General features: G+C 39.6%; 1 protein-coding gene across 3 annotated transcripts in view; it reads left to right on the top strand.

Annotated features, from left to right (window-relative positions):
• APBA1 (amyloid beta precursor protein binding family A member 1) overlaps nucleotides 1-26,922 on the top strand; it is a 100,524-nt gene that overhangs the window by 63,522 nt on the left and 10,080 nt on the right. The window contains exons 3-8 of one of the 3 annotated variants that reach the window (XM_065860720.2): nucleotides 7,493-7,594; nucleotides 11,012-11,051; nucleotides 13,911-14,056; nucleotides 23,435-23,467; nucleotides 24,582-24,668; nucleotides 25,262-25,447. In XM_065860720.2, the coding sequence (XP_065716792.1) occupies nucleotides 7,493-7,594; nucleotides 11,012-11,051; nucleotides 13,911-14,056; nucleotides 23,435-23,467; nucleotides 24,582-24,668; nucleotides 25,262-25,447 (594 nt within the window). The remainder of the gene's footprint in view (nucleotides 1-7,492; nucleotides 7,595-11,011; nucleotides 11,052-13,910; nucleotides 14,057-23,434; nucleotides 23,468-24,581; nucleotides 24,669-25,261; nucleotides 25,448-26,922) is intronic. The other 2 variants (XM_065860721.2, XM_071801823.1) reach the window with 2 other exon arrangements.

The following is a 26,922-nucleotide window of genomic DNA, read 5'->3' on the forward strand; positions in this document are numbered from 1 at the left end:
TTTACTTGAATAAGAGATGATCCGGACATCTGGTTTGTGGGGAAGGTGTTGTACCTATGTATTTGATAAAAGCCCAAAAGTTATCTTAGTGTCCTTTGAATAAATATGATAAATTTGGGGTTTTTGGGGTTTGGTTGGTTGGTTGGTTGGTTGGGTTTCTTTTTGTAGTTTTCCACACATATGAGATATGAGCAATTGACGTATATTTCCAAAATCTGTTTATCAGAAACCTTTTCAACTGAAGCAGACTATCACTTTTTCAAATACAATAGCAGTTAAAGCTACACAATTGCAAGAAATGTGACATCAGGAAACTGACCCATGATGGAAAACACTGTGGAGCTGCAGTTAGGTTGCATTTTCTGAGTGTGAAATGGGAGATAATCTGTTACATCATACTGAATGATGTTCCTTGTTGGACACCAGCATGGAGCTTATGGTGTGCACATGTCTAAGAATGGTGGAGAGAGATACCCTTTAGGAAAAGGTGTTCTGCCAGATGCACACAGTTATCTCACTGGAAGGGGAGGCCCATATCCTATTTAGGTAGCTCTTGCTTGTCATTCCTCTCTGTCAGTTTCTCTGCCAGAAACCTGCTGTGAAAGTGCCTAGCAAAGTACAGAACTAGTGGTGTTTAAAGGTCTAAATAAAAGACATCTGCAGTGCATGGATCTGGATTTAAGGATCAACACGTGTTCAAGCGGAAAAGAGAATAGTTTTGAGTAGTAGATATCTCAGAATACAGTTAAATATTCTGGTGTATAAACTGTATGGAACGTCTGAAAAAAGCATCTTTAAAATGTCATAGAGCTATGAGAATAGTGGCTTACTTAGTTTTGGAAGCACAGAGACCTGCTTAGAAAAACACTGAAAGGCACAGTTTGAGATTTTTTTTTTTTTTCCTGGCATTTGAAGAACTTTTGTATCTTCTCATGTCCAGAGAAGACAAGCAGGCCGTCTGCTTCACTTCTGCCATAATCAGGAGAAAATGGTGGTTTGGAGGGAGAAATTCTCCATTTCAGAACTAAATACTGTGACCTTTTGCTGAGGTCCATTCAGTTATCCATGGGGTAACAGATCTGAAAGCCAGGTTTTGCTGACGCGCTGGGCACAGTTTGTTGCAGTGTGCAAAGGCTTCGGTTTTGCAAAGCCCTTTCATTGGTGTTCACAGTCTCTGTTCCTCTGCAAATACTTGATGTGGTACAATGTTAGAGTAAGCCCTGTTATAAAGTAAAGCCACTTACATGGGTGGTTTGGGTTTGTGAAGTAGAAATTCAGAACTGAAGACAAGCCCTTTAGGCAAAGCAGAGCTGAGATGTATTGTTCTTTTTTGTTATGTATATTTTATTTCAACCTTCAGCTGCAGGATTTTCTCAATTCTGATAACTCTAGAAGCAAAATGCTTTGATGGAGATGAATTTGCTTCACTTTTTCCACAGCAGGAGTAATGTATTATTAACTAGGCAATAGAGAAGTCTGTTTTAAATAATTAAGCAGGTTTCAGTAATAGATGAACAAAGCGGGGCGGGAGGGAAAGAAAAGAAAGTAAATGAAGATGAGCTTATATTGATGGAGTACTATTTTCTTTTTCTGAGCAGACCTTTTAAATTTGTTGACTGAGCGCACAGAATACAGGTCATCTTTCTGTCATCTATGCAAGACCACAGTCCTAACACTATACAGCAAAAAAACAGTCCAAAAACTGCAAGCCAAAAATGATCTAAAAAAAGACCAAAACCAAGCAAAATGCATCTGATCAGCTTATCTTATCTGAATCAGCTTTATGCTGGTTCATCAATCACACAGAAGAAAGCTTAAATTTATCAATTAGTTTGCTTGAAGATAAATACTCTACAGATAAGTTACAGGCTTTTAAATTATAGTGAGCACACATAACCCCTTGAATTTTATATTTCTGTCATGTTTTTTAATTATTGAAAGATGAAAGTAATTTCAAGTGTTTTTTTCTGTGCTGTTTAAAACTGGAACAGCACTTGTCATACTTCCAAAGTCTTTTGAAAACACAAGAGAGAGCTACACTGATTTTGTCAGGCTGACACGTGAAGCGGCATTTGAACTAGAAGTTGAAGTACAGCTAAGGAATTCCATAGTTGAGAGAGAGCATCAGCCAGCACTGACCCAGCTTGCAGGGGCCTTGCTGTGCTGGCAGCTGTCCATCCAACCTGAGTGCTGCTAGACAGACCATACCCATATAGCTCTGTGTGTGTGATCTGATGGGCAGTCAGAGTCTGTACAGCCTAGGGTTTTATTCAAAGGGAAGTTAGCAGCTCACAAAGTGTAGCTGAGGTACTGCATGGTTACTGCTACGGACTTGTGTGGCCAAGAGACTCTTTGAAATAGGCAAAATAAAGGGCCATCTTGCCCTAACAGCCTCAGTTACTTATATTGTTTGGTCACTCGGACTTTTCTCTGTCAGATCTGAACCTCTGTCTATCCATAGATATATTTTTATTTTGCTTTTAAGACTTAGTAATGTAACAGTAACAGATGGGTGTCTTTCTTCAAAGACTTTGACAGAGGTACACAGTTTCTGCTTACGTCAAAATCTCTGGTTTTGTAATAAATGAATTTTACCGAAGAATTACAACTCAGTGGTGTTGTGCAGACACTCTTGGACAGTGTGTTTGTTTCTGAAAAGCTGCTTTATTCAGAGCTCTTGCACAGTGTAACGTGTGGACAGTCAGATCTCTCAAGTAGGATTGTCAGCCATTGTCCAGATGGTGGCATGTGGCAGGAGGCTCTATCCTTGCAGGGCATTGTCAGCTGAATCAGGAGAGATTCCCCAAACTGCATTTGTTCTCAGGTCTTACATACAGCTGGTCTTTGATCCTACATGACCACTCTAGCACCTCTGGTCCATTGCTATAGTTTACCTTAAGCTACACACAAAACACTTCCTATGGTGACTGTGTGCATGAAGACTGTCATACATCTGCAGGAATAGCTTCTGTTGACAAGCAGCAAGTATCTTATCCATGGAGTGTTTGGTCATTTTTGTAGCAGAAACTGTTTAGGAGTGCTACTGGGTCAGCCAGAGTTGATAGCCAGGACTGTAGTTAGCACCCTGAAATTAGGAAAGGTGCCTCTCCCTTGTCATGTGCACAGGAGAAGCCTGCTGGGGGAATATTCCTGTATGGAGAGGTCCTAGAACAGTTAGTCAAATGCTTTGTTCTGTAGTGAGCAGTTTAGTCAGTCACCTAGTCTCAAGTCAACTTGTTGTGTCAGTTGTGCACAAACTGTCAGGGGTGGGTCCTGGACCACCCAGCAAATGGATGGGTAACTGCACTGGGTAAGCGCAGAGGCAATTACACCCCAACTACAGTTACACCACAACCACAAACTTACATTTCATCCTTTGTCACAGTTACAAAAATTAAATTGCATTGCTTGTGCTACAGGATACATGTATGTGTACAACAGTTCTGAGTTGGTTTTATTTTTTCAAACTCTCCATTTTTAACACTACAGTTAAAGTAAATTTAAACAAAGACAGCGAATGATGATGGTGATTTATATTGTGAGGACATTTAGCTTTCAACTCCATTCTTCATGGGTACTTCATGCTGTCTAAAAGTTGTGAATATATATTGATGATCTCAGTCTACTTTTGAGTGGATAGAATTCGAATTGTTCAAATCACAGTAGAAATTCTGCCACAACATGGTTGTGCTAAAACCTGAGAGATTTACTTCCACAGTTGGGCTGTACTGGGTGGTGTTTGTAAAATCATGTATCTGACTATACTTCCATGTTGGACCTGAATATTTCATAGTGCTTTGACCTTTGCCTAATGTGGTGGATACCTCTCAGAAGACTTTTTGTCGCTGAAATAAAATAAATTTAAGAGCCTTGCTTTATCCAGTTGTTTCCTGAACTAATGTACAGGAAGACTCTGCCATTCCTCTGCCAGGAAGCCAGTAGGTGGACATTAGTGTCATATGAGTAATAGACTTTTGTTTAAGTAAATCTTGCATTGCTGATGTATTTACTGATTTCATCCGCTATCCCGGCCTTCTATGTGGTGATGTGACGCACTCTTGTCAGATAAGCAGCTGCTAAAAGCAGGTAAAACAACTCTGTTTTTATAAAACAAGACCAAGTTGTTGTATAAGAAGATGTTTCAGTGTCAGTTATGTTTGTCTTCATGAGCTATTCAGTAGCCAGCTGGGTTGACCTGGATAGGTTGCATGCAACATGATGCAGATGCAGTACAATCCTCTCCTGTTACAGTTTCTGTTACTAAATCCCTCTGCACAATAGCAAAGAAGGTTTCTCAGGTGGAGTGGATTGAATGTTAGTTAGAGTCAAACAACACCAAAATTGAGATGGAGAATTTTTGGATGTACCAGATTGAGTATCGTAAGAAAAATGTAAGTAGATTTTTCAAAGTGGAGAAATGGGGTAACTAGTACTTTTTTATTGCTGTGCTTAAGAAAACACTTTCTAATTGCATTGATGGACTTCTTTACATAATTGCAGCATACTTCATATGAACTTACTGTCTTTGTTCTGACAACATTTTTGCTAGACTTCTAAAAGTTTTTTTTGTTAACAGACGGTGAAGCAGTCACTCAGCATTTATTTTAGACTTCAGTTGTAATGTTTCGAGCAGACATGCAAGTTGTCTATCCACTACAATGTATCAAAATATTTCTTGTTATTGCTGTGACTGCATTCTTCCCTTGTGCATGGTATATGTACCTCTAAAAATACATTTTGATGCAGAAGAGAACTGAGTGTTTACTCCTCAGATACTGAATTTTTTTGTACAAATATTTTTGAGGACACCTCTCATGTCATGTTGCGAACTTTATAGGATATTTGATATTTGGGTTTGGTAGGTTTGAATTTGTGGTTTTTTCACAGAAAAATTTGAGCAGACATTCAAACAGCACATGGAAAGCTGTGTGATAATTTTGAATAGTTTCTAAATTCTGATACTTTAAATGAAAATAGCTGAGTAAAGGTGTTTGTAGTGCTACTGGAACAACTGTTAATACATTTTAAATGGTGCAAAATTTCTTAATGTCAGCAACTAACTGGTTTAAATGAAATAATTTATTATCACTTTAGTATGCAAATATGAGAGTTTTCAGGGATTTTTTTAATGCTAAAGGATGGTATGCTTTGCTTCCTTTCTTTGTTTACTATTTAAAGCTCAATCGTATATCCTGATGCAATTATTAGGTTGATGGTATTGTGCACCTTTTATATTTAATCCTAATACAGAAAGACTATAACTACTGGGAATGTGAGCACTGCGAGGATGCTTCCTCAAGTAAATAGGAGCTGCTGTTTGTGCAGTTGAGCCACTGTGTCACCGTAACTCAGGTAGTTACACAGCAGGTCAGGGGAGCCCGTATCTCTCCCACAGCCCCTGCGTTGACTGCTGGCGGTGCAATGAGCAATCCTTCAGTCTGAAGGCACCAACACAGGCCAGTGTTCCAGGGACCGTTTCACAGCTGCATCTCCTTTTTGCCTTGCAGTTGTGATTCAAAATATAGGGGGATGCAAGGACTGTTCTTTTACCCAGGAGAAATCTGTAAAAGGAAGTGCTTCTTAACTCTTTGGAAGCCTTTCTTAGTTAACTATAAGTCTGATATTTAGTAATTTGCCAAGATAAACCTTTCAAAGGCATGAGGGTGAAGAGAAATATAAGGGAATTTTATTTATGCTTGTTCGATATCTACGAAACTAGACTTGCAAAACTCAAGATTTTTTTGCACACAGTTTCATTGAACTCAGTGTTTCAGCTGAAGGGGAGGCATAGCAGGACAGCACCGCCGGACAGGAGCTGCTGCCAGCTCAGAGCACTGGAAGTTTAGCTCTTCTCTGGTATGGCTCATTGGCTTAGAGAAAAGCCGTGTCATGTAATTGTTTATGAAACCAGAAGAATAGTATTTGACTGTTTTACCATCAGTGATGAACTGTTGAGCTGGCAAAACTGGGGCCAAAGGAGATTGTACAATGTGAAGCCTGCTGGGCTAAACAGCCAGTTTGCATAGCTAAATGCTAAACCTTTGTAGAGGATTCACATTTTATCATGGGCACCAACATGTTTTTCAGATAAGTCCTTAAGATCTGTCTTTAAAAGTACCTGCTGTGTTGAAGATTTGTGCTCTGTTTCGTTTTGGTCACTTTCGTTAATTCCACACTCTGTGTTTTTGTGTCATACCCCCACACCAGGCCCCCTTGCTCTGGACTTTACATACCTCACTATGACTTTTTTGTGTCACCAGCATTCATTAGGAGTTGCCTCTGATGAGAATATCCTTTCCCAAAGCATTCTTTCCCTTCACCAAGGTACTTACTAATGGATCATACAGGTCAAGATCTTCTGTGATACTGCTTTTCTATGCTATACCTTTTGTTTTTCTGCTATGACATTCTTGATGATTGTAAATGACTATGACATTATTGGAAAGACAGTTTCTCCACTGAATTGTTTATGGTGAAGAGAGACAAAGGAATAAGTCTTACCTAAAGAGAATGTATAATACTAAGATCATAGCACAAACTGTGTAATATTTCCCAAGTTTGTGCTGTATCTAGGATGAGGAATCATAGCGCTTGGTGACTCTGGAATTGAGTAGTCCTTAAATATATTCATACATTGCATACATTAATATTACTCTGTGCGATTTATGAAAGTTCTCTAAGATGATGGAATAACATTTATGGACAACTACTGCAGCCTGTATCTGCTCAGATTACATTAGTTTAGCACATCAAATTACTTATACCTGAGACCATGTGTGCTTATGGGGAAATTACAGTCTTTTCTTTGCTCTCCCCAGTTTCACAACTAAGTAATCTTTACCTGAATCTGTGTGTCCTAGTCACAATGAGTTCACTTGTCTCCCATCACAGCTTACTTCTTAATGACTTTATCTTTTCTTTCCTATAAAGTCAGAGCTTACGACATCAGTCTGCCTTGGCTGCAGCCTTCAATAAGCTCACAGTCATTAGCCTGCATGCAATAGGCAGGTACTCATGCAACTCAAAGTCCTGTAACTGCAGCTTAGTTGGATGCTGACAGTAAGTGTAAGCAGTTGGCCTAATACCGATGTCAGATGATCCTACATTCGTCTTGCAAAAATACAGCTTTATGACACACTTTTTGGCTGAGTTTTGCTTACCACTGTGTACAACTTTTTGGGTTTCCAGTTGCTTCACTTCATACATTACTGACAAATAAACACAGATTTTTTTTGAAGGATATAGCTGTTTAGTCAAAGTTCACTGAAGTACTGCTATATGATCATTAATGATAAAAAGCAAGGATTACAACATTTTAGAAGTGTTTGTCTTGAGCCTTTTTTTGTTCATTGCATTGTTTGTTGTTGTTGTTTGTTTGTTTGTTTGTTTCCCTCTCATCTCTTATTTCCACTGCCAAGTTAGAGGAAAATAGGAAAGAACAATTTCCACATCGGTCACTCAGATTATTATTTAATTTTCTTGCTGTGTCTAGTCTCCATCCCCAGATTCCTCTTCACCTCGGGGTGCTGAATCATCAAGTAGACAACATCACCAGGATGTCTGCAGTACGGCAGAGGCCTCCACTAATAAAGAGGTAGAGCGAGATATATTTAAAAGCCACAATCTTGTTCATGCTGCTTATGCCATTTATTTTCTCTTCCCCCCCGGTACCTGTGCAATCCCTTCTCCCAAAATTGAACAGATGATTTGTAGCTCCTTGTCCTGTTGCTAGTGTGTCTGTCTGACTGATTTTCTAACATACTTAGAACGGTTTATCATGGCATTTCTGACTCTGCGTTCAGCTGCCACTACATTTTACAGGCTGGGAAGTTTATTGATTTACCAGCCACTATCACCTCTGTATTAGAGGCAAAAGGACGAAGCTCTTTTTTCCGTGCAGAATGTCTTCCTGCAAATAAAAGAATGTTTCTCAGACACATGAAGAAGCTTGCTTAAATATAATTAATTAGGTAGTAAAATTGTGTTGCTTGATATTTTGTCATTGTAGAAACTGACTTGCCAGTGATACACAGTCAGAATTCAGTTCCTGACTCCGGGCTCCTCAAAATAAAGCTAAATACTTACTTTCTGTTTATTTTACTTTATTTTCTTCTTTCTTTTTTTCTTATTCTTTTCACGTCATTTGGCAGCTTTTTACACTGCAGTAGTTCCACCGACACAAAATGAGAAGTGTGAGTTGAACTTGTTGCAGTGTGAAAAGAAAATAATTTGGCATAAAAAGTATTTGGATTAGTGTAGAATGTCTGGCTCTATAAACAGAAAAATCTGCAAATATTTGGTTTATTTGGTTTTTGGGTTTTAAACTTCAAAAAAATGTAGAACCTGTAGTCTAAGAATATACCATATTGATACTGAGAGCAGTGCATGTGTTATCTTCCACAATGAAAAAAAAACAGATCTACCATAACTGGAAATGCTGATTAGAATTGAAAAACTAATTCGTAATCCATTCTTTCTTTTTTTTTCTTTTATTATTATCAAGAGATAAAAAAGCTTGTAACGTGTATGTATTTGTGCCTGTCTGTATTTGCATTCAGAAAACAGTGAAAGTTTTCAAAATAGTTAAGAAACTCATAATTTCTCATTTCTCTAAAGCCTTCAACAATAGATTCTGCTGTTAAATTTTCATCAGCTATATTGTTATCTTGTTAAAGCCTTCAGCTTTCTTCAGTAGAGATTTTGTCACTTTATATATATTCTAGCTTTTAGTGTTGATAAACTTACCCAAAGGAAGAAAACACACAAGATGCTAATAATTTCATTTTTTAGGATGTACTCACATGTAGCATCAGAGGTGGTAAACCAGGTTTCACAGTAAGATGTGTCAAGCTGTTTGTTACCCTCTGATGAGTGATAATACCTACTTTAGTACTTCTCATGCAAGAACAACAGTGATAAAGCAGCTTCATAATTTTGGGGAATGACCTTTAGGTCTTAGTAAAACCTTTCTTTAAAAAAATGATTCTGTAATACTAGGTGGCAACAAGATGAACAAGAGTAATGAAACATTAATGACCTTGACGTTTCATAATTCATGGATATATAAGCTCAAAAGGTGTAGTTTTCCTCCTACTGGTGACTTTACCTGTTTCTTTACTATTCCTGTGGACTTAGTAGAATGTCTTTCAGCCTGGGCAATGAACAAAATATTTGATTTTGTCTGTGAGTTTTTGCAATAAAAGCATGTATGCTGACAGTTCACTTCACTCTATCCTGAAAAGAAGTTGCATCAGCTAGTCAGATTGCTGAATAGTTGCCAAATGTGTAATTACAGACTTTGTTCACTCTATTTTAAAAATAAAAGTACTTTGGCAAGTACGTTTATACACATGACCTGTCTCTGGTGTGCCGGGGATTTGTCCTCTGGGCCTGTCACAGTCCCGTGGTTGAATTTCTCTCTCAGCGCTACTCCAGCAGCAATTAAAAACAATTGTTGAAGTCTGCATGGATAGGTGGTCTGGTAAAAACATTCATCTGAAGAGATGAAAGAGCCACAGATCTGAGAAGGCATGTCAGTGTCCTCACAGCAGCTTAAATGCTTTGGCAGCGGGAGATGATTGTTTATTGACATCTTTATTTATGCTAGTACAATCTCTGATGGAGAGCTTTCTTGGTTTAGCAGTACAGCATAGTCATTTTCAGAATGAACAGCAAGTACTTAAAGGCTGCACGGGCTCTGCTGTCTGTGTGTCACACACCTTTTATTTTTATTTCACTAGTCATTTTATTTTATAGCAAGACAAGCATAATTGGTTGAAAAATGTTAAATGTTGCATCCATTTTCTATTTGTTACGATAGAAAACACTCCCTCAAGTTAGTAACTCAACCTGTCACGTAACTGTGACCTTCCTAGTTTACCTGTTTTTTCCACAAGTATGCAGAACCTAGTAAGTTGCCCATCATAAAGAAGAATAATCTTGGCATATATTTCAATGGATATTGTCTGGAAATGTACTGGAAATTGTCTAAGATATTATCCATTATTATGAACATGATTTTCTTTTATAAAACCATATTAAGCAGTCATTGGAGGAGTTACTGCTACTATAATCAGTTGTAGATTCATTAGAGTTTTGTAATCCTTGGACTGTCCAAAATTCTTATCTGGAACACATACGACAGCAGCAGGTTTTCCAATATACCTGTTACCATCTATATATTGCCACACATAATTTTCTTTGATGAGTTTTCCGATGTGTTTTAAGTTACTGATTGTAACAAAATAGTGAGTCTCACCCACTGAAAGATGTAGCTTCCAGGCGTTTGAAGTGTTAGCTACAGTCACTCACATAACATTGCAGTTGGAAATAAGGTCTTACTTTACACTGTGTATTTACATGTGCAAGGCAGGATTTTTTCTTACTTGTTCAAGTTACCAGATGTGATTTTGTGCTTGATACAGTGTAAACATGTGAATTAGTGAATGTAATTACCCCATAGAACACAGGTTGCTACCAAACCTGTTAAAACTTAGAAAGCTTTTTGTATGGTGTATTCATGTGAGGAATGCATCTAAGAACAATCCTAATGAATAACAGAATTTTGTTAATGAATAACTGACTGGGTTGATGGTTGAATTCATGAATAATAACAGTATAGCATAATTTCATATATTCCTGCATGTATTCATTTGTAGTTGGAAGAGCTAGTGTCTTTGAGATATGTATTTTCCTTCATACTTCTTGATCAGTAAAAGCAGAGCACCTGTTGGTAGAGGGTTAATATACTGTTCAACACCAACAAGTAACTGAAAACTGGGTTTAGCATGTTATCTGATAAAGGCACAAACAGAATACATTGAATTTAACTCTAGTAGGTGCTTAGACTTGGAAAATATGAAATACAATAATAACTCTTAATAAATGGTTATTTTCCTGTGCTAATAATTGTGAGTGATTTATTTTTTTAATCATTTTGGCATGGAGAAATTTTCAGTGCATATTTGTGCATACTCTGTTCTGTTTGAAATTCTTTCTGTATTAATTACAGCCCAGAAAAAGCCTGGCTTCATTTCCAACTTACGTTGAAGGTAAGATAGTTCTACAATTTCTAAATATTTTTTCATATCTTGAAAACTCCAATATCTATAATGTATAAAATTTTATTTTTATTTGTTGAATAGAAAAGCTGGGAGGGTTGGGTATACTGATTTAGATTAAATTGTGTCCAATCTGAAACCTGAGCTAAATCCTACTGTGCTCTTTCCAAAGTTCAGATATATGGAACTTCTGCTTTTTTAGTGTTTCATTCATAGTTTCTGTGTCATTTATGCTGTGTTATTGTCAGTATCACTTAAAACACTAATAATTTTTTATGGTATGTACACAACACATGTGAATGTGTGTGGACAAGGAGAATAGGTTAGGGCAAGAAGAGTGTAATGCTCTCTCTCCAGCACCGATTTCAATTGGCAGGCTCAAGCCAACCTCAGTTTCATTAATTAGCGGAATTGAATTAATTGGATTAGTTGGCAGGCCTACCAGAGAAAATCTGCACTGTTTTACAGCTACTTGTCCTCTAACTAAATAGTGCTTCCTGTCTGAAGGTTAAGCTTGCTCTTGTGCTAGTGCTGAAGTCATTCAGAACAATGTGAAAAAGCAAGTTACCAGCTACATGAACTGCTGTCGCCTGCTGTATGAGTCTGCATCCCGTGTATACAGGAAGCCTGCATGCTGTAAAACCCAGTCATTTTGTTATAAGAGCACGACAAAAGCAGAAAATTTGAAGTTTCATTTGTTTTTTCCCCCGCTGGCAGCAGTTGTCCATGTCCATGTGGAAACTTCTTCTGTTGCTATGATAACGTGATTGGAGCCATCTTGGAACTCCTTGGATTGCTTTACCGTGTGCTGTGTTTAAGCGATAACACGATCATTCTCTTTTGACTGCAGATTGATCATTGGTTTAGTCCTCAGTGTATGAGCTGCATATTTTGGGGTCTGTGGCCAGAATATCAACTAATGTAAATTCTATACATTTTTTTGAAACTAGCTTGAGCTTTGGAACTTTGCAGCAATGAAGCATCTCTCTGAACGGAAATTCACCTCCTAGTGGTAGCCCTGTCTATCAAGGGCTGTCTTAAATAATCCTCCCCTCCTTTAAACAAACAAACAAATGAAAGTAAACTAAAATTTTCTTAGATTTTGCTCCAGTGCAAAATCTACTAACCCCCTCCTCCCCCCCATTTTGCATTTTTATGCTCTAACAGTCCAAGAAAAACTGGTTAGTTCCTGTGCTATACTTTTGTTGAGATAATAATTTCATTGTTAGAGGTAATAAATCAAGGGGGTTTTGTAGAAAGCAGTGCCATCTCTGTGTTCACCTCTGATGAAAATAGAGCACATACGTTTCTTGGTTTTAATTGCAGGAAACAATTATCTTGCAAATATAATATGTCCGGGCAGAACCTCTCAGCAAAGCATATTTTAATAATGATTTTGCAAGACTGGGTGTTCTACCTAAAGGTAGGCACACAGAATAGGGCAAAAAGCCCCTGCTTATATTCCCCCCAAATCCCAGCTGCAAATTCCCTCCCCTGTTCCCCATTGGTTGGGTACTTCAGGATTTACAGACTACCTGACAGCTGCCTCAGTTTACATATTTCATTCATCTAATTCTAACAGCCTCCTCCCCTTATTGATATTTTTAAAATATGGATTCCTGGCTCTTTGATTACGCTTCCCCCTAGCTTAACTTTTTAAATACAGTAATCAGTTTGCATTTTGGGATTAGTTCGAGAAGACTTTGTTTTACATTAAGGATTCATAGTCTGATGTCTCTCAGTCCTTCCCAACCTGCTGGAGTCAGGTGCCAGATCAGTTGTAAAAACAACATTCCTTCCTTAAACGTTCCTTACATTAATATGCTTCCTTCTGGGAGTCTTATCTACACCTTTGTCAGCCTGTACTTATGTTCTTTGTGTTTTGGTCAGAAATTATACTATAAAGGATTTTATACCCTTTATAGTGAAGTGGTGAAAGGCTTTGATGTGTAGAGTAACAAATAGCAACACTTAAAATGCTTTATGGTTTCAGGACTAGAAGAGTGTGCAAATATGTAATATAATACTTCCAGAAACATAAATTTCCATAAAGAGAAAATGCCATTTCTCTGGGTCATGTACTTGAAAGTGAACTGAAAGTTCATTTTGGGAATTTTCCAGATACACAGTATCTGAGCAAATTCTGTGCACTGGAGATGAGCATCTTAAAACTGGTAGTCATAAATTCTCATATATAAAGAAACTATAACGGGGACAAACTTGCTCATAAGATTTATCCATCTGCTTCTTCTGTCTGTGTATATAGTTCCAGTGTGATACTTATCTCCGGTTCTTTCTTTACCTCAATATCCTTGTTGAGGCTAAGAATGATCATTAAAGTCTGTGGCATAAAAGTACTTTGCTTAATTGGGTGATCAGTCTTCTTGGTAAAGGGAGACTTGTACCTGTAAAGCATTCCTGGGAGGTTCCTCTGCCTGTTGTACTAACTACGGCAAACATACAAGTGAGCAAGTGGCTGATGGCTGGTATTAAATTGCACCTGTCCTCTTTCTGTTTGTCACTGTCAGTCTTACAAGTGCAAGGCTGGTTTTGGTGGGTGAGGGGCAAGCTGAGATTATTTTGCTTCAGGGTGATCGCTGCTCAGAAAAGAATGAGCTATTGTGAGAGACAGACTGGATTAACAATTACAGCTTTTGCTGGAGAGATGATGAGAGCATTCACTTGATGTTTTGTACCTTTGAAAGTACTCATTGCCATATCATCATACTAAACTGCAGTGTTTCAGAGGAGGATTTGCAGCCATTAGATGCAGACTCAAGTTGTCAGAGTGCTGCTGTTTTGCCCTGGTTCAGCATTATGTTCTTTGGTGATTGCTTTTCTGTGTTACAGTTCCTGGACCTTGTGATCCTGAAGACTTGATCGATGGAATCATTTTTGCAGCCAATTACCTTGGCTCAACGCAACTCCTTTCTGACAAAACTCCTTCCAAGAACGTGAGAATGATGCAGGCTCAGGAAGCTGTCAGCAGGATCAAGGTGAGGAATAATTCCTGCTGCTTCTCAAATGGGTGCCTCAAGGTTGCAGATATGAACTTCTTACCTATGAGTAGTTTGTTCATGTGGGGTTATCTGTGGTTTCAGAAAGGTTAAAGTGCCTCATCCTTTTTTTCTGCAAAATAAATCACATGTTTAACACAGCTTTTGGAGCAAAATAAGGGAAGGTTACCAGATTATTTTAATTCCCTATAGCAATACCTGTGCTGTGTACTCTAAGCCAGAATCTAAAGTGAGTGGTGGTCTAAATTATATATTACCAGGATGTTGAGAGAAAACAGGTTTGGGGTAGAACTAGTCAGTACTGCAGCTGCTTCTGGCTTGGCACCTGATGGAACTGGTACTGTGGTAATGTTTGCAATTATTTTTGACCCTGCTGTGAATGCTATTTTCTCCACCACATAACAGCTATAAGCTGAATAAAAAAGAAAAGCCTGATGATACAGAAATGTACAGAAAAAAAAGTAGTTTTTCCTGGAATCTGGTATGTTTGTTTGGAAAACAGAAATGCATGCTGATTTCTGTACTGGCCGTGGCAAGCAATGGGTGTGCTGCTGTATTGTAAGTTACAATGCTGACATTGCTAACTGAAATCAAGGTGTGTGGATGAACTATTGCAGGGTTGTAGAGGATGCTGCAATATTCTCACTACCCATACATGACGAGGTGGTAGGCACACAGCTTCATCTTCTGCTAATTCAGCTAACCAACACCGTATCATCTGAAAGTTTTCCTTAGTTTAATATTTATGTGTTCTTCTTTTGTATAGTTTATTTTGGCTTCCAACTCAGATTCTGTGTACAATTGTGTAAAAGAGAGAGGAAGAGAAACAACATGCTATCTGCAAGGCCGATAGCACTATCTGTTAAGGCTGGCTGATGCTTCCTACTGTTACTCCTTCCTATGTTTTCCATGCCAGATGTTTAGTTCAGTCAGTGTGCAAAACTTTCACAGGGAAGCTCCAACTAGAAACATTGAGAGACTTCCAGAAATTGTGATTTTGCTGTTGTTCAAATCCGTAAGTTCTTATAACCTTGTCTCTGAAAATCACTAACACTGTAGCATTTTAGAGGAGGCAGGAATGTAACCTTCCTGTTACAGATAAGTCTTCTTCTGCCATCTCTGTATAAGTTTCCACAAAGTTAAGCAACTACTGAGCCTATTGAAAAAGAAAGATTTATCTGTGTTCACTGGAGATTCTGCATTCAGTGGTGTTTTTGAAAAAGATTTTTCACACAGCTCTCTCAACCCCATCAGGTTTTGGTGGGCTCTTTCCAAAGCTACAGTGGAGACTTTCCATTACAGAGTCTGCTTCTTTCCTGCTCTTTGTGCAAGTAAGGCTGCGCCTGTCTCCTTAGTAGTCCCTGTGTGTTCTTTCCTGACACTTGGCTGCATGGCAGAAAAGTTTTCTGATTTGAATGCACAGGAAACTAAAGCTAAAACAGAGAAGGGAGAGAAATAAGAGCTTCAGTGAGGCTGGATCTAGGAGGGACACATCACTGGACACTGAAAGATTAGTATCAGCTGTCATAGGAAACTGGTTTCAGGAGTTGAATTTGAGCCTGGGGCTAGGCAGGAAGTTTGTACCAAGGAGGTAAAGCTTGCATGAGAGTACATGATAGACAAAGATTGAAGGGATGTGTTAGAGAAAATTGGAACAGAACTGATTCAAAACAGATCTGTGAGGTATAAGAGTGTGGATCTTTCTCTGTTACTAAATGTATTTCTTAGAAATTCATTAACGAAATAAAGTTCTTTCTGAGGATTCTGTTATGCCTCAGCACTGCTGTACCTCAAAAAATAATAAATCTCTTTAGTTCATTTCACTCATAAACCCCATAATTTATACATCCATATAAGTCAGCGGGCATGCGTATTTCTGGTTGTAGTAAATTTGTTGTGGGGCAGAAGTCCAAGTAATTGCATTGTTGACCTGGTAAAACCCTAGTTACTGCTTTTCTGCTTCTGGGCAAAACTCAGGTAATGTAAATATGCCTCCATGCACCTCAGGGTCTTTGGTTTATTAGGGTTAGTTTTGGCTGATTTGGTTGCTGATTACCATTAAAGCTAAAATTTTTAGTGAGAAATCCATTGCGACAGATGGAGTTCCATCTGCCAAATTCATCACTGTATAAGACAGCCTTTGTAGAAGGGGTCATGGTATGTCCTGAGTTGGAAGGGGCCCACAAGGATCATCGAGTCCAGCTCCTGTCCCTGCATATGACAACCCCACAGTTCACACCATGTATCTGAGGGTGTTGTTCAGTCTCTTCTTGAACACTGTCAGGCTTGGGGCCGTGACACCTCCCTGGAGAGCCTGTTCCAGTGCTCCACCACCCTCTGGGTGAAGAACCTTTTCCTGATGTCCAACCTTAACCTCCCCTGGCCCATTTTCCTCCCATTCCCTTGGGTTCTGTCATTGGTCACCAGAGAGATCAGTGCCTGCCCCTCCTCCCCTGGTGAGGAATATGTAGCTGCCATGAGGTCTCCTCTCAGTCTCATCCAGGCTGAACAAATCAAGTGACTTTAGCCACTCCTCCTATGGCTTCCCCTCCAAACCCTTCACCAACTTCATAGCCTTTTCTGGACACTCTCCAGTAGCTTTATATCATTTTTATCTTGTGTTGCCCAGAACTGCACACAGTGCTCCAGGTGACGCCGCACCAGTGCAGAGCAGAGCGGGACAATCACCTCCCTCGCCCCCTGGAAATGCTGGGCTTGATGGACCCAGGACACGGGTGGCCCTCTTGGCTGCCAGGACACTGTTGGCTGAAGTTCAACTTGCCATAGGCGAGAACACCCAGATCCCTGGGTGTCTTTTCTATTGTCCTTCACAGTACTGTCCAGCTTCAATTCTAACTGAACTTTGGCAGCACGAATTTCCTTCCTACAGTGGCAAGCAACATCGCTATAGTCCTCCCATGTTGCTTGACCCTGTTTCCACTGACAATATAGTTTCTTCTTTTGCCTTAGTTCAAGGAGATTGCTGCTCAACGAAGTTGACATTTCGCCTTGCCTGCTAGATTTTTGGCATTTTGGAATTGCCTGATCCTGTGCTCTTAGTAGGTGGCACTTAAAAAGTGACCAACACTGGTGGACTCAAACACTTTCAAGAGCTTCTTCCCAGGGAATTGTATTAAGTAGTTCTCTGAGCAGCCTGAAGCCTGCTCACCTCATATCCAGAGTTCAGGTCTTGCTGGCTGTTTTCCTCCCATTAGCAAAGATTTTGAACCTGACTGCTTTGTGGTCACTGTGGCCAAGGGAACCGCCAGTCACCACTTCACCCACAAGACTCTTTGTTAGTGAGCAGCAAGTCCAGGAAGGCACCTTTCCTGGTTGGTTCCCTTAGTACCTGCACCAAGAAGTTATTGTCCAGATGCTTTAGGAATCTTCTGAGCCTGTTGGTGTCTGCTGTGTGACATTCCCAGTTGACATCTGGCAAGTTGAAGTTCCCCATAAGGATGAGGGCAGGTGACTTTGCTTATTTCCTTAAAGAATAACTCGTCGGTGTCGTCATCCAGGCTGGGTGGCCTATAGTAGACACTCACAATGATATCCACTTTATTTGTCTGCCTCTTAATCCTTACCCAGAGGCTCTCAACTTCATCATCACGAGCTGCCAGCTCTGTGTGTTCTAGCCCCTCCGCTATGTACAGTGCCATCCCCCGCCTCTTCTACCCTGACTGTCCCTTTTGAATAACCTGTAACCATCCATCATGGCACACCAGTCACAGGATTCATCCCACCAGGTTTCGCTATTGCCAGTTATATCATTGCCCTGGGACCAGGCCAAGGCTTCTGGTTCATCTTGCTTGTTCTTCATGCTGCGTGCTTTAGTGTAGAAGCATTTCAAGTGTGGTTCATTGTACCTATGACCTTGTTGCACAGTCTGAAGAATCTCACTAGCTCACAGCTCCTCAAGATTAGGTGTGCCACTGCTCATCATTGACTGGCCTAGTACTGCCCTCTTCCAATGTAGTTGAAAGCTTTAGCACAAATGTCTAAAATATTGCCCACACAATGAGCCCTACTTGCGCCCTACTCATCTTTGTTTACAGAGTGTGTTAGGTGTTGCATGTGAAAACATTTATCCGTAGTTAAAGAAAACAAAGGTTATAAATTAAGAACAGGCTTTTAAAAATTTGCAGACTTGAAATTAAGAGCATTAAAAAGTGGAGAAGAGCTTTGTTTAAGGCCCACTGTGTATGCATGCCTTCCATATGTTTGTTCCTTTTGAATTTAATAATCCCTATAGTGCTTCCTTTTAGCAAAGCCTTCAGACCACACACTCATTCATTTAGAATACGAACAGATTTTGAAAACAGTTCTCCATGGTGCTTCTTTTCTCAAGTCTTTCTTCAGTTAAATGTACAAGAGTTGGATATTTTTGTGCTTTGGCTTTCGTATCTGTGAAGCCCAGCTAAGCTAAAATACTTCATTGAAAACGTTCATCCAATGTAGTTATTTTGTATTTCCACTAAGAGGTACTTTTAGTAATAGAAAAGGTATTTCACCATTATCAGACTGTAGTCTCATTTCTTCACATGGCGTAGAAAGAAATATATTTTCACATTTTACTTGAAGGGGACCCATAGTTGAGGGCTGTCTGGGTTGCAGTGACCACGAGATGGTGGAGTTCAGCATCTCGTGTGGCAGGAACAGAATAGCAAGTAGAATTGCAACCCTGGACTTTAGCAGGGCTAACTTCGGCCTTTTCAAGCAATTGCTGGGGGAAATCCAATGGGCAAGACTGCTTGAAGGAAAAGAGGCCCAAGAGAGCTGGATCGCATTCAGAGATTGCTTCTTCCGTGCTCAGGATCAGAGCATCCCCGCACGTAGGAAGTCAAGGAAGGGAGCCAGGAGACCTGTGTGGTTGAATAGGGATCTGTTGGGGATGCTCAAGCAGAAGAGGAGAGTTCACAGGTCATGGAAGCAGGGGCTGGCCACTTGGGAGGAATATAAGGCTGCTGTTAGAGGATGTAGGAAGGCAGCTAGGGTAGCCAAGGCCTCCTTAGAATTACAGCTGGCAAGAGGGGTCAAGGACAGCAAGAACAACTTTTTCAAATACATAGCAGATAAAACTAATACCAGAGGCAATGTAGGCCCACTGACGAATGAGGTGGGTGTCCTGGTGGCAGAAGACACAGAGAAGGCAGAATTGCTGAATGCCTTCTTTGTCTCTGTCTACTCTGCTGGAGGCTGTCCTGGGGAACCCTGTACCCCTGAGACCCCGGATGAAGCCAGGTCAATGGAGGAGTTTGCTTTAGTTGATGAGGACTGGGTTAGGGAGCAATTAAATAGTCTGGACATCCATAAATCCATGGGTCCAGATGGGATCCATCCACGGGTCCAGTTGCTGGACCGCTCTCCATCATTTTTGCCAAGTCTTGGGAAACGGGAGAGGTGCCCGAGGATTGGAAGAAAGCAAATGTCACTCCAGTCTTCAAAAAGGGCAAGAAGGAGGAGCCGGGTAATTATAGACCGGTCAACCTCACCTCTGTCCCTGGGAAATAATGGAACAGCTTATCCTTGGTGTCATCTGAAGACATATCAGGGATAAGAGGGTCATTAGGGGCAGTCAGCATGGCTTTACCAAGGGTAAGTCATGCTTGACCAACCTCATAGCCTTTTATGAGAATGTAACAAGGTGGATGGATGATGGCGGGGCGGTGGATGTGGTCTACCTTGACTTCAGTAAAGCCTTTGACACAGTCTCTCACAGCATCCTCACAGCTAAACTGAGGAGGTGTGGTCTAGACAATAAAGTAGTGAGGTGGGTTGCAAACTGGCTTAAAGAGAGAAGCCAGAGAGTGGTGGTCAATGGTGTGGAGTCCAGTTGGAGGCCAGTATCTAGTGGAGTGCCTCAGGGGTCAGTACTGCGGCCAGTATTATTCAATATATTCATTAACGATTTAGACGAGGGAATTGAGTGTACTATCAGCAAGTTTGCTGATGACACTAAGCTGGGAGGAGTGGCTGACACGCCAGAAGGCTGTGCTGCCATCTAGCGGGACCAGGACAGGCTGGAGAGTTGGGCGGGAAATAACCTGATGAAATTTAACAAGGGGAAGTGTAGAGTCCTGCATCTGGGCAGGAACAACCCCAGGTTCCAGTATAGGTTGGGAAATTACATATTAGAGAGCAGTGTAGGGGAAAGGGACCTCGGGGTCCTGGTGGACAGCAGGATGACCATGAGCCAGCACTGTGCCCTTGTGACCAGGAAGGCCAATGGCATCCTCGGGTGTATTACAAGGGGGGTGGTCAGTAGATCGAGGGAGGTCCTCCTTCCCCTCTACTCCGCCCTGGTGAGACCTCATCTGGAATATTGTGTCCAGTTCTGGGCCCCTCAGTTCAAGAAGGACAGGGAACTGCTGGAGAGAGTCCAGCATAGGGCAACAAAGATGATTAAGGGAGTGGAGCATCTCCCTTATGAAGAAAGGCTGAGGGAGCTGGGTCTCTTTAGCTTGGAGAAGAGGAGACCTTATTAATGTTTATAAATATATAAAGGGTGAGTGCCACGAGGATGGAGCCAGGCTCTTCTCAGTGGCAAACAATGATAGGACAAGGAGTAATGGGATCAAGCTGGAACACAAGAGGTTCCACTTAAATTTGAGAAAGAACTTCTTCTCAGTGAGGGTGACAGAGCACTGGAACAGGCTGCCCAGGGAGGTTGTGGAGTCTCCTTCCCTGGAGACATTCAAAGCCCGCCTGGACACATTCCTGTGCGACCTCACCTAGGCGTTCCTGCTCCAGCAGGGGGATTGGACTGGATGATCTTTTGAGGTCCCTTCCAATCCCAAACATACTGTGATACTGTGATAGTACTTGTAACAGTAAAAAAGGTGATGTTCATGGTTACAATTCATATCTGATCTGTGCTGTTAAGTTTCACATGTGAGCTAACAACTTTCATTTTTATTTTTCATCAGCAGATTTGAGCTGTGTGGCAGTTTTAAATATTTTAGATAACACCTGATTTGATGACAGAATGTAATTTAAGAAACCATATGTGGAAATAATATAATATTTTACACATTTTGATTACTCATTGTCATCTAGGTGTTCACTGAGTCGCAGTTCATTTTTTGTAGAGGTTAAATAGGTTGAGTATATTTAAGATATCCTTGTAGCAAAAGTGGAAGCTTGCTGTTTTTTAACAATTTAGAATTTTGGAAATAGCTATATTTTACTTACCTTGATTGAAAAGCTTTGACTATGTATATCTTAAAAAAGTAATACTTTGTTTAGATTAGGTAGTTTGTGTTTTTTCCTAAGAATATAGAAATAACTTTTTGATTTAAATTAGCAGAATAATGTGATGAAGGGGATTTGTCAGATAAAATGTTTTGCATAGAATTATCCTGTGTTTTTTTTCATGGACCATAACTACTTTTATGACATTTTTGTGCAGTGTTGAATCAGTTATATTAATTGATTGTTCCATATCTTTACATTAGTTTTATGAAGTATTTTAAAGACATTCTTCAAAAAATTAAAATACCACTAAGACCAGATGCTTCCATTGCAAGAGCAGAATTTTCAATAAATTCGATGATAGTGTGTTTTGATTAATATTTGATTCTGCATTGTAAACCTTGAGGATTTTTTCCCCCTTTTCTTCTTTTTGGCCTATGCTTTTCTTGTTTTGTGAGGTCCATCACTCTGTAAAGTTCAGGGAATGGGGGACATTGTCTGAAGGGAAGCTTGATTTTTGGAAGCAGTTTATATGCTCTATCTCATGAGTGTCTTCCCCTTGTCCAGTGTATGGTAGGTAGCTATCATTCAAGATTAATATATTGTTTCTGAGTGCCAATGAATATTAATGTAATGAAGGGCCTCCAGCATAAGCCAGGTCTGATTGCTTTTGCAGTTGTCTGCAATCATGAGGAGGAAATGTTTTACAAAGAGGGTGGTAAGACACTGGCACAGGTTGCCCAGAGAGGCAACAGATGCCCTGTCCCTGGAGACATTCCAGACCAGGCTGGACGGGGCTCTGAGCAACCTGGTCTAGTTGAAGATGTCCCTGCTCATTGCAGGGGCGTTGGACTGGATGGCCTTGAAGGTCCCTTCCAACCTAAACTGTTCTATGATTCTATAAATCACGTTACCAAATATTTCTTAGTTTTTAAAAGGCAACTAAAAGCTGGTGTGAGAATGTTTATATTTTTAAATAAGCAGCACAGTCTAAAGTTTCGGTATCTGCTTTGAGATTTGTTTAGGCAAAACCTGACAGATCTAAGTTGTGAGCATCAGTATAAAATGTTTGATGCATCTTGTGATTCAGGCCTCCTGTTTGTTTTTCATAATAGTAGTTAGCCATGAATCTCTATGAAGCCTGTAATAGTAAGTCTCATTCCCACCACAAGGATACCTGCTTATTTAATTAGCTAAGAGGCTCTTACTGTTGGAAGTAAAAGTGTATGTGCCAGTGTGGTAAGTATTCCATTTCTTCAGTAAGCAGGTCCATAAGTCCAGTTCACCTTGGTTTGAATTATTGACAACAAGACTGTAAGAATGATGCTTATTTGTGTTGTTGCCACAGTGGCAGCACTTAAGGAATCAGCTTGTTGTAATGGGTTCATACATCTCTGGATATAAATAATTTAAACTATTTAGTGAGAAGAGACCTGTTTTCAGGTGTTTGCGGAACTGAAGTACATCCTCCACTGCCTCCTTTAAGAAATGCAGCGATATGCACAAAACTTTGTACAGGTGCCACAGGAAAACCTGTTTTCTAGATATGCAATGCTAATGTTGGTATAAGTGCGTTTGCATAGAAGGAGGAGAAAATGGAGGGGGCAGTTACCTTCTGTCATTTAGATTTTCCAAGGAAAAGTAGCATATTTTTAGGGAGGTTATTTTTTGAAGACGGTTTAAGTTTGAGAGCATTAAAAAACCTCACTCTAAATTCCTTAGGAAAAAAAAAAGCTGGAAATGATAAAAATTCTTCTCTCATCTTTTACTCTGGTGTTGCTTCAGGAGAAGTAACCTCATGGTTTACACTGCTGTAAATGAGGGGAAACTGAAAACAAACAACAACAAAAGTACATACACACACAAAACCAACAACAGCCATCCTTGTTTGATGCAATTAATGTTTTAAATGAAAGAAAATAAAAATTCTCTTGTGTTCTTCCTGACTCTTTTGGTGTGGTTTCTTTTCATTTTTTAAAGTGCTTGTGCTAAACATTTTTTTTTAAGCCAAAAAGAAAGGAGGAAATTAATCTAAGCAGGGACTAATTTAGAACAGCTAGTAGTCTGTGAGCCCTGACATTAGCATGCAGATTCCTGCTTGACTTGGAGTCTCTATAAGTTCTTCTCTAACTATTCTCCTGTCTCTGTTTGTTCCATGCTAAGCAGATGGCCCAGAAATTAGCCAAAAGCAGGAAGAAGGTGCAGTACAAACTCCATCAGCTTGATGTTATGCCTGTTCTTTTGTTTTCTGGGAGGGTTTTTTGCCTTTCTTTTTATTTTGTGTTTTTATTTTCTGCATCCAGCAAGTTTTTTTTAAGATTTATTTATGAGCCACCATACAAATTAACATTTCTCAGAAATCAGTTGCCTGATTGGCCATTTTTTGTTGCTTATCATTAGCCATTTCATGTTAGAAATAGAGTAAAGATTGGATTTATCAAATGGTTACAGGCAGTACCCAAAATACATACTAAAGAAACAGGACTGGCATGGCAAAGGTTTTAACTCTGTAAAATGATAGGTTAAAATCAAGTATTTTTATTTATTTATTTTATCTTTCTATAGGAGTGCTTTGTTTGATTCACATGTGTTTCAAATTGCTGGATGCAAAAAAAAAAAAGTATGCGTACAAACTAATAGACTGCTGAGATTGACCCATCTTAGTAATAAGTTTCATTTATGGAGTTTTTAAGTATATTTTAACAAATCTAATTAAAAAAAATACAAGTATTTGCTTTCTCTTAACAAAATATGACTTCTAAAGTGGGTTAGTGCTTGAATAGTGTGCTGTTTGATTTTGAAGGTCTTCTTACCAGAACTGCATTATGAATTGCTTAAACTGCGCCCACCTGTGGTACAGCTTTTTCCATTGTTATTGACTGTCTCTGTTAACCCATATAGAAATTCCTCAGGCAAGAGATGCTGTTAGGCCTTTCCATGGCATGTGTGAAAAACCTTCTTTAAAATGGGATTCATAGTGTGGATAAAATGGGACAATCATTTTGATTTTAATGAAATCTTTATATAGTTAATGTTGCAATCAGGTATAACTTTACTTAGTCAGGAAAAATATCAGGAAAGCTTTTATGGGGTTAACAATTTTTCAAATAATATCCAGTTCACTTTCACATGTATATATATGTATCTAGTTTCCATATCTTTGTGTTTATCTTTAGCTTTTGCAGTCTAATACTCTTATCTTGCATTACTGTTCTGGTGACTGTGTCTTAGTGTACCCCTGTTCGTGAACCTAACATCATTAGTAAGTATGTTATCTAATGTGTTTGTTTGACACTAATCCATTTATTTGCAGGCTCCAGAAGGTGAATCTCAACCCATGACTGAAGTGGACCTCTTCATTTCTACACAGAGAATAAAAGTACTGAATGCAGACACACAGGTATACACAAAGATGCTTTTGTCAGTATTGTAGTAGTAGGTTACTGACATAGACTTTCAGCTGCCTGCCAAAATTCGTCGTTGAAAAGGTGATGGCACTTGTATTTCCCCCCAGAACTTTCTAGCAAGAAATCCATGCTCAAGAGCCATGTCATACATGGAGTTAATCTGATGTGTCTGACTGTAGAAATTATTAGAATTTGTGGGTAAGCCAGTTGCAGTCAGCTCATTTCTTACAAGCTGTGATGCATCAAGTATTGATTGTGCCCAGAGTGGCCCAGAATATTTGGTTGAGATAATTTGAAGTTCATAGTCCTTTGCACATACATTCCCAGAATATTCAGGTTCTGATACTGAGGTCTTTATGTGCTTTTCCACAGAAAACACAACAGTAGTTTGTAAAACTTGCTCGCTCTTTTACTTTCAGAAAGGGAAGCTCTTGTTTTATCTTGGCATCTCCCCTCATGCGTGATGGGTGTTACACACTTCACTTAACAGACATCTTATGTTGCCATTTTTTTGTTTTTCTAATGCTAGGTATGCACTAAGAACTTCATTGCAACAGCTGCTCATGTTGGTTTTTGTATTCCCCAGGAAACCATGATGGATCATCCCCTGCGGACCATTTCTTACATTGCTGATATAGGAAATATAGTTGTTTTGATGGCACGTAGACGAATGCCACGGTCTAACTCCCAGGATAATGTGGAAGCATCTCACCCTTCCCAAGATGGAAAGAGACAGTACAAAATGATTTGCCATGTCTTTGAGTCTGAGGATGTAAGGAATTACTCTGTCTTGTAATTTTCTAAGGGTGGAGATGTAGTCAGATTTTGGTAGGCTCTAAGTGCATTGCAAGTGCTCATATTTGTTCATGAATTGCAAGCAAATATTTTGTCTGAGTAGAGGAACTTGGATTCTGTTTGCATTTTACTCACAAAATTGGTGTTTATAGAAATGCATCCCATTTTAAGCTCCTTCAGTTCCTCCCAGTAACAGTGAGAAGAGAGTCCAGTTGCCACAGCTTACAAACACCAGCTTAGATTCTGCATGTAAGAGTGAAAGTCTATCAGAAATTCTAATTTTCCTAGGGAAATTATGATCCCAAGTATTCCATCAAGGGTCATTGACACGTACTAGAAAGGTGATTTGGTTGTTGGTTTTTTGAGGAGGAGGCTTTTGTTGTGGAGTAGCTGCTGACATCACATCAATAAGACAGCAAAGAAAGGTGGCAATTTCAGCAGTCCCAAAGTATGCTGAGTAGAGACACAGCTGAGTAAATTTTAGTCGGTGGTGCAGGTTACTAAGTTACCTTGTCTCAGACTGTGCATAACTTGCTGATTTTATGCACTTTTTAAACCCAGAAACTGAAAAGTAAAATCAAACATATCATATTGAAGTGGTTAGATATGTAGTTGCCAGGATCATGATCAAGTTAGACCCAATAATTTGGGAAAATAATCTCAGTCCTAAGACCTCCAAATTGCAGAGTATTACTTAAGAGAAGTAAAGTGAAAAATATCAATTTCTTATAAAATCCTCATATGTCTTCCACTCTACAGTGTATCAGAAAGAACTTTGAGATGGGAAGGTTTTCTTGAATAAGCAGCTGTTTTTATGTGATGATGAACCTGTTCTAAGCCCATGTGTGGATAAATTGTCTGGTTGCAGATGTATGTGCATATGCGACCCACTGCTGAGGTTAAAAAGTAAGGACAGGAGTGCTGATAGAAGTAATCCTTTACCAAAATGTTGACAGCCTAAAAAATTATGGTTTTTTTTTTTTTTTTACCCCAAAATAACATGTAAACCAGTTTGGCAAAGTGCGGCATTTAGAAATGATGCACACCGGGATGCAGACAGAGATTTATGCACAGACAGTGATCTTGTTCAGGAAGGAGCGCAGAGCCAGGCAGAGCAGAGAGCTGAGCCAGGCTGAGGCCTCTATTAGCCATTGACAGTTTATAGGTTTTACAGATACGGGCCTGGACTAAGATATTACAGAAGATGTTTTTCCGATAAGTGTTATTAGAAACACACCACACTCATGTTATGTTTGTCTCACTTGTTTTCCCACTCATTCACAGGCCAGGCCCCAGGACATTCACACATCCCATGCACTTGGGGATGGTTATCCGGCCCAAGATACCGTTCTCACAAGTCTGGGCTATAACTCTTTACAATTATGAGAAACATACTTCAATACAATCTGTCCAAGGCCCTTTATATTTTGTTATGATCTGGTTATATTAGTA

The sequence above is a fragment of the Patagioenas fasciata genome, chromosome Z (genome assembly GCF_037038585.1).
Source record: "Patagioenas fasciata isolate bPatFas1 chromosome Z, bPatFas1.hap1, whole genome shotgun sequence".
In the NCBI taxonomy this organism is placed as follows: domain Eukaryota; kingdom Metazoa; phylum Chordata; class Aves; order Columbiformes; family Columbidae; genus Patagioenas; species Patagioenas fasciata.